This window comes from Vicia villosa, linkage group LG7 (assembly GCF_029867415.1).
Source record: "Vicia villosa cultivar HV-30 ecotype Madison, WI linkage group LG7, Vvil1.0, whole genome shotgun sequence".
Lineage (NCBI taxonomy): Eukaryota > Viridiplantae > Streptophyta > Magnoliopsida > Fabales > Fabaceae > Vicia > Vicia villosa.
Window position 1 is genome coordinate 135,907,382 of NC_081186.1, and position 8,523 is coordinate 135,915,904.

Here is an 8,523-nt window from a genome sequence, read left to right on the forward strand (position 1 = left end):
GATCAAATCATCCAAAAGGGTTAACGACATTGGCAACGCCTATGTTGTTCATATCACAGTGGAGGATCATACTGCTATAACGGTTGTTGTCGTTGCAGTTGTTAATTGTGATTTGGTTTGAAATGGAACTCAACCAATACAGATTTACATGAACAAGATGATGAAGAAAATGACTATGCTTATAATCTGATATCAAGAAGCATATGTCAAAGAGAGAAGCTGAAGCACATACCAATCCAAAATGCTACTAGGCTACTTAGTTGTTGCTAATGCCTGAGTTGATATGCAGCAGATGATCAGAAGATGAAGTAGAAGATTCTACAAGATGTTACTCAACTACAATCATATACATCTTGATAGAAATCAGAAGAAGCAAGGAGTTGTTGCTCGGAACTTGCTCAACAAAGAATATGAAGAAGAAGACCACTATAAGATGCTACCCAACTTCCTATTATAACATCTTTGTAGGACAATGTAATGAACACAAGAGTTGTTGCTCGTATTGTGTTTTAGGTCTAGGTTTCTTCATGTAAATTGTTCTAACACATGAGTTGTTGCTCGGAAATGTGTTAAACAATATGTGCTTAATTTAGTGTTTACATCCATCTTGTGTAGAAACATTATATTATAAGCAAACCATTATCAAACTATTGTTTGATTGTTCCTTGAGATACCGAGGGAAGGTCAGAAACTCGAGAAGACAGTGGTTGCGCTCAGTGTGGAAAATCCTCTTAGAAGACCGAGTGAAGGTCAGAAGTCTAAAGGGGTCAATGAATGTTATATTTGTGGATCAGATCACTGAACATATCATTGTTAGTTAGTCACAAGCGGTTGCTTATGCAGATGTTAGTCACAGGGGTTGCCTGTGCAAGGGTGTTAGTCACAAGCAGTTGCTTGTGCAGATGTCAATGAATGTTATATCTGTTAACTCATATCACTGAACATGTCGTTGGATGTTAGTCACTGGTTGTTGCCCGTGCAAGGTTGTTAGTCATCGGCGGTTGCCCGTGCAAGGTTGTTAGTCACCTGCTGTTGTTGTGCATTATACTGTGAGTCACCGGCAGTTGCTCGTGCAATTGTAATTTGTTTGGTTATAGTGGAGTAAGACCTTACATAAGGCAAAATCACCTCGGAAGGGTGGACTGATTAGCTTGAGAATTTCTCAAGTGAAACAGGATATATCTAGTGTTATTTACTTCTGTATATTGTCTTCAAGATTATCAGAAGCTCTAAGAAGACTTTGGTTTCAAAGAAGGTTGAATACTTCTGAGAAACGCTAAGCTTCTAATAAGTAAGAGTTTAATGCTTCTGATAAACAGTAACCAATTAAGCTTTCGCGCAAGAGGTTTAAGAAAGGGAAACTATTGAAAACCCAACTCAACCCCCCCCCCCCTTTCTTATGTTTTTCTCCACCTTCATGGTTTTCCCCGAGAATCATGTAACAATGATGTAGAGCATAGCTTCAACTAATGTCACGCCAACAGCGACACGAACTTGCGTCAATTGGTGTGGTCTAGGGTCAAAAACTAGAGTGGCATCTAGTAGCAGATTTGCAAAGTTCATACTACATTTCTTGAGCTCAACCCCTATGAGATGTGTTAAATTGGACATCATAAAAATGATATTTGTAAATAATCTTGAAGAAAAATACCTTGTGACAATCATTGTTATGGTTGTGAGTGGAGGTTTCGGTTGTCCTGGGTCATACGGTTTGCTTATAGGGATCAAAGCATTTAACACAATGATGGATCTTGTTGAATTTGTCAGAAACAACAATAACTTCTCGTCAGTCTCATACGAGTTGAAATAGGATATCTTCGATGGTGATGGAGAAGTCCATGGAATGCCCAAATCATAGGTAATGCAACTTGGTCTTGCTGACAATTTGCAAACAGTTTATGTGCATATTTTTGGATCAAGAAAACTTGTTGTGAACATAAACTTTGAAACACTGAAGTGATTGTCATCGTTGGAAAAAAATTTCCCATTCATCTTCAGCACTATCTGATTCCAATATAAAATAGATAAACCATAACACCAAGTGCTCCACGGTACCCATGGCCAGCAAAAAGCATGGTCGGATGGCCATTTCAATACCGGAAAGGAAGCCGACACCGACATACTCGACCAACTTGTAGGTTTGTCGTCGCCATGATTCCACATATGTGAGCAAAACCAGTTTGACAACCATTATTCATACGCCAAGACGCAACAACACCGGTCTAGTGGCTTTGGTGGTGGTGGAGAATTTTTATTGGCATCGTCGCTGAAGTTCGGCGAAACTATTGAAATTAATCGATCGAGAAGATGACTCTCTAAATGAAATGGTTATGAAAAACATGTAATAGACTTAGAGATTGCGTCAGTGTTTCCCCTTGCATCATGGGATTTCACTGTAGTCTTCGAGAAGTGTAAATTTGGAGGTTTCGGTGGAATCGCGAAATTGACTTCATCGTTAAAATATTTGTTGTTGGAATGAGATTCTTCCATGAGAGTTGTTACTGATAAAAAAAATGTCATTTATGCACAGGGTAAAAAATAAGGCACACAGATATATTTATGTTTCAGAGTGGATGGAGGTTCGGAGCTTTTTGATCACTATCAACTTTAAGGACCTATTTCACAACAAAATCTTCATGAGAGGAAGTTTCCAATTTTAAATCTGGCTCCATTTGGTCCTCTAATCCTGGAAGAAGAGAACACGCCTCGTCAGATTTCAAGGGTTCACTTGTTGGTTCTCCTGGAGATACTTCATGCTCAAATTTGTCAAAACCATCGGTGATTTTTGAGAAATTTGCATCTAGCGTAACACTTTGCTCCATCAAGGATGATAACTCTTGAACCAATTCCTCTTCCTCATCTAAAATCAATAAAATCTCTCACCATGCAGGTTTAAAATGCCAGAGAAACACACAGGTGAAAGTATCCAAAACAAGATGGTGGATGAAGTTAAGACCGCTAAAACCACCATTGACGCTCACCATGCAGGTTTAAAATGCCAGAAAAACACACTGGTGAAAGTATCCAAACAAGATGGTGGATGAAGTTAAGACCGCTAAAACCACCATTGACGAGCACGACCACGTAATTTCACTACAGCTTCTAGCAGCTTCATCTTTTCTGGTGTTCCTTTCTCTTTGAAAACTTTTTCAACACATAACACCCACCAGTAAGAATCTTCTTCTCCACAGAACATTGGAACAACCATATAATTAGGGAGAATGAGGTCGAAATGAAAGCACCAGTTGTTAGGATGTTAAATTAGAACCCTAACAAAACTGATAAAACTGATAAAATAAAAAGAAGATAAAAGCTAACTAAGAAAATTGAAGACTTTTTCATTTGATTCTTAATACCCTAAAATGTGTCAAAGACACTACATGTATAATGCTTTTAATGGATAATGAATTAAAAGCTCAAATACAACAAGAACCCAATAACATACTAATAGCTAATAATATAAATTCTATTATACCCTCCTTTCCAAACTCCTCTTTCAATAAAAAAAATTAGTTTTTTAAACCAATTTTTTTTTGTATTATTAATAAAAATAAATCTTATAAAACCCTGTGCAGCTAAATTTCTATTTTTTTTCACTCAATCTATCTTCTTTTTTTCAAAGTTTTCTCCTTTCCTCTCCTAAATTCTCAACAGATTGAATAAAAACAGTTTTGAATGGTTTGGGATAGAACAGAGAATGCTAGGATTTGATGCATGTAATTGATCTGGTTAAGACTTGTTAAAAATAAAAATCTCAATTTCAAACTTACATTTTAAATAAGAATCTTGAGATTAAAATTTTTATCCAATAGTTCCAACTAAATTTGCTCGAACCCCGAAGGATATTACCTCTACACACATAATATCATAAACAAAGTAGAGGATCTTGAACATTTTATTGGGAGTCGAGAATGGCAGTGGTGAAACTTAAACAATTATTTTGGGACGTAAGTAGTAGTTTTAAGGGATAATTTCAATTTTCCAAAGAGAAAAATATTAGTGGGCCACAAGCCGCACCGGAATGGGATCCGTTCTGTACCCACAACCTGCTCTGTCCATGATTTGTTTCCGCATCACCCCAATCTCACCATTGCAGCCAGTCTCCGTGCCGCCCAGCGCGGCTGCAATAGTGTGGGTACAGAACGCCCAGCGTCCCTGTTGAAAACCTAGCCCAACACCGACTAAAATCTAAACACATTTCCATGTACCAAAAATTTGGCATACTTGTTACTAGTCTAATATCTAAAGTTTAAACACATCACAAGCATCATTTATTGAACTATTATATATATCTTATGGTCAAGACACATGCATTCTCCCATGGCACGAAGCCAATTTTTCTCATTCATAAAAGTTCCAAACATTAACCAAAGACAAAACCATTAGAGGAAAGTGAAACACAAAAGCTTAACTAAACAAAAGTACTCAAACCTTAGACTAGGATCCGGCTAGCAACATACTACAACCTCAGATGGAAAGCAGGAAATAAGCAAATAAATATTGCTTCCTTAATCACGATGGGATGCTTCATAGGTGTCGCTGCTATTCTCGGCTTCATCAAGCATTTGCACAACTTGTGCAACACCTTCTTCGATTTCCTTCCGGATGACTCCATCAGGCATATCAAATGTTCTTCTTTTGAAGGATCCGGAACCTCCAGTAGGCTGGGGATCTACAACATCAAGCATTGCTTCCAGCTCATCCACCATTGACTTCTTTGCAGATCTAACCATCAAATCAACTCCCTACATAACAGAAAATTAACAAACCTGTTATAAAAACCGATAGATGATGGAAAGCAGTATCAAGGGCAATTCCACAACTGTTAAACAATGTAGTGAAGATGAATCTTTAAACTTGTTCATATGATACAGGCTTAAAGTTGCAGTAGAGTATTACTAAACTAAATTCACTTATCTTGTGGATAACAAATTAACAATATAAAAGTTTGAAGAAATGGGAGATACTACCTCAATGGCATCAACAGTGAGGAGCAAGACAATGACTTTCTCAGAAAACCTCTGGCGTTCCACTGGATCGCTAGCTATGCGGCGTCGGTAGGAAAAATTATTGAACTGGGCTCTGAGTTCCTTTAATTTAGATTTTGCAACAGCCAGTTCTCTAAGGGCGCGAAGAGCCTTTGACCTACGGATTATGTATGCTCTAAAGGTGATCTGGATCAACAATGCAGCATCTTGAGGAGATAATTCCTTCTTTTTGCCTCTCTGATTTTGAACTGCGCCAAACCTCTTAGCATATGCCTTCATCATGAAACAAGTAAGTTAGATAAAATAGAACAGCGCACCTAGCGCAAATTTTTAAATAGATCATCATTATCTGTATCTGTATAAATCTACAACAATAACAATAGCCAAACCTAATCTCACTAGGTGTCACATACATGGATAAATCAAACAATGTTTATAATGTTCTATCGCAAACTATGTTGATAGCCAAACCATTGGCCTCTGCATCTTGATAGTCAAACCATGGCCTCTGCATCTTGATAGTTTCATCTACAGTTTTTCTTGGATTCTAAATATGTATCCGCATGGATCTACAGTCCATTAAACCATGCCCTAAAACGATTAAACCCTATTTAGCCATACCACACACACCATGGTTGTCAAAATCTCGATTTGGATCTTAAAATCTTTAGATTTTAAGATCTCACTTACCCCAACAATCTTGATCTTAAGTAGAATCGTGTGTTGTAGGCTTGTAGGTAAATTTTGAAAAAAAAAATCGTAAAATAATTGATTGAGTGCGATCATTGCCAGTTTCAGCCATAATCCTTGTTTTCTGGTAACCACCATTAAAATCCAAGAAGGATGATAAGATGCAAAGACACAACAATCACGGTTTGACAGCAATGAATGCATGCCTTATGAAATAATGAAGTTTTAGATTTAGGGTTTAAAGAATAAATATCTCACATGTAGGGTTTGTTTTAAATAATTGACTAATGATAAACCTTGTAATTGACAGCATATGTTCCTAATTGACAGCATATGTTCCTAATGTCTAACAAATGTTTTATCGTGGTAGTCGCCTTCCTACAAATACACTTGCATAGTAAAAAATATCAGGTAAAAATACTTCAAAAATTTATTACTAATTTTATGTTTCAGTAGGATCTAAGGATTTTTATCTAATGTTTCAAGATTTTGCTATCCTCTCTTGATCTTACAAAAATAATTGGGTAGAATCTTTCGATCTTAGCTATAATTTTATATTTTACCATCTAGCTATTACCTCCTGATTTTACACTAGATCCCGATCTTAACAACCTTGACACACACAAACTGTAAGCAAATATTAAACTCCTAATCCAATTCATCATGTTATACAACTAACCAGTTTTAACTATTTTACTTCTATAGGTGAAAAGTGTTAAACTTGCTAACAAACCTGTCTTAAAACAACAACCCTATGATCATCAGGTTCTTCAATCTCCACAATCCGCAACTTTCTCTCTTTCTTCTTATCCTTAACATTCTCTTCCTCCTTCACCTTCTCCTTCTCCTTCTCCTTCTCACTCCCATTTTTCTTCTTCTTCTCAGCGTCATCACCACTTTCAACTGCAAAACTATACCTCCTCGTATTCCCACTATCCTCACCTTTCCCTTTAATCTCAGCCGTCCATTTCACATTCTTCACAATCGCACTTTTCTGCTTATTCTTCTTCTTCTCTTCCTCAACAATCTCAGCTATCCATTTATACTTCCTATCAAACCCATTCTTCTCACCTCCTTTAATCTCAGTCGTCCACGTGTACTTCCGTTCACTACTCTTCTTCTTCTTCTCATCCTTCTTCTTCTTCCCGCCGAGGATCTGCTCGAATCGCGACTCCAACTCGGCGACTCGGTCAGTTAAACTCTGCAAACGGAGTTCACTCTGCTTCTCAACTCGTTTTTGCAAAAACGACGCCGTACGATCCACGCGCACCAGATCCGCGTGGAAATGACTCGGGAGGAGAAGATCTAGATCGAACGGTAGAGATTCTTGGATGAAGGAAGGGAATGGTAGGGTTTCGGTTACGAAGAAATGTGAGGAAGATGAGTGACAGAAAGGTAAGGGAAAAGGCAACGGTTCTTCTTCGATGATTTCGTATCTTCTGAATCGGCTCATGGTTGAGTGAGTTAGTGAGTGGAATCGGTGTTAACTCGTTTTATGAGTGTTTTTGTTGTTGTGATTTGATTTGGTTTAAAATTGAAATCGATAATGATGGTGATGTTGAAAGGGAATGGGGGTGTGGGGTTTAAAGGAATTGAAATGGAGAAGAAGACAAAGTATTGAAGAGAACGAGGAGTGTGGGAAATGGTGAGGGTATAGTTGGAAATTTAATTTGTGAAAAATATGAGATTTTCATTTAAGATTGAGTAAAGTAGGATTGAAACATTCTCATTACCAGCTGCAAGTAATTGATTTTACGATAATGTCAACTTAATATCTTAGTTTCATTTATTTTTTTAATTGTTATATAATGAAACAATGATAATGATGTTTATATTTATTTATCCTGTTTGAAATTATTACTATTAATTTGTTAATAAGCTTTTGAGAATTAGTAAATTTACTAATTATTTTATTATGCCAATTTAAAATATAAAAAATTATAAAAAGAGTAAATTAGAGTTGGGTAAGAAAACTAAACTAGTATATGATAGAATATGGTATTTGAGTTATATAGGTGTAAACTAATATAAGCTTCGTTTTACAACGACAGTATTTATTTAGTTGGGTTATTTTTGTGTAAGAATTGAGTTCGTCTTTCTCTTCTTTGCTCTCTCATATAAAGCGTCTCACCCTTACAGACTTCGTGGTTGGGTTATTGTGTACATTCTGAGAAATTATGATAAGTCGAGTTATGGCTATAATCGAATTAAGGAAGTTCACTCCCAAACATTTGGCATGACAAATGTCGCCCATGGCAAGGTTGAAGGATAGAAAAACACTTAGAAAGGGGGGGATTGAATAAGTGTGACTTTAAATCTTGAGCGATAAAAATAAAATGCACAATTATTTTTATCCTGGTTCGCTGTTAACGAAGCTACTCCAGTCCACCCCCGCAGAGATGATTTACCTCAACTGAGGATTTAATCCACTAATCGCACGGATTACAATGGTTTTCCACTTAGCCGCAACTAAGTCTTCCAGAGTCTTCTGATCACAACCTGATCACTCCGGGAACAACTGCTTAGTTCACTCCTAAGACTTTTTCTAGAGTCTACTGATCAACACGATCACTCTAGGCTTAGTTCACTCCTAAGACTTTTCTGCTCAGCCAACTGCCAAGACTTCCTGCTCAGCCAACTGCCAAGACTTCCTGCTCAGCCAACTGCCAAGACTTCCTAGAGTATACTGATCAACTGATCACTCTAGTTCCTTACAACTTAATGTAATCTATTCAAGAGTTTACAAATGCTTCTTAAAAGCGATAATCACAACTGTGATATTTCTCTTACAGTTTAAGCTTAATCTCACTAAGATATTACAACAGCAATGTAGTGAGCTTTGATG

The 8,523-nt window shown here is 37.0% G+C and overlaps 1 protein-coding gene across 1 annotated transcript; it reads right to left on the reverse strand.

Annotated features, from left to right (window-relative positions):
- Positions 1–4,313: 4,313 nt before the first annotated feature.
- On the reverse strand, positions 4,314–7,347 carry LOC131616837 (BAG family molecular chaperone regulator 7). Its single transcript, XM_058888291.1, has 3 exons — positions 6,412–7,347; positions 4,971–5,261; positions 4,314–4,745 (listed from the first exon to the last, which is right to left on the reverse strand). The coding sequence occupies exons 1-3, from the start codon at positions 7,129–7,131 to the stop codon at positions 4,509–4,511; spliced, it is 1,248 nt and encodes a 415-aa protein (XP_058744274.1). The 5' UTR covers positions 7,132–7,347; the 3' UTR covers positions 4,314–4,508.
- Positions 7,348–8,523: the final 1,176 nt, after the last annotated feature.

Excerpts from the sequence above, each read along its gene's own strand:
- LOC131616837 (XM_058888291.1), bottom strand. The coding sequence starts at position 7,131 with ATGAGCCGATTCAGAAGATACGAAATCATCGAAGAAGAACCGTTGCCT. Across the intron at positions 5,262-6,411 it reads GGGTTGTTGTTTTAAGACAG|GCATATGCTAAGAGGTTTGG; the intron begins GTTTGTTAGCAA and ends TTCATGATGAAG. Across the intron at positions 4,746-4,970 it reads TCACTGTTGATGCCATTGAG|GGAGTTGATTTGATGGTTAG; the intron begins GTAGTATCTCCC and ends TCTGTTATGTAG.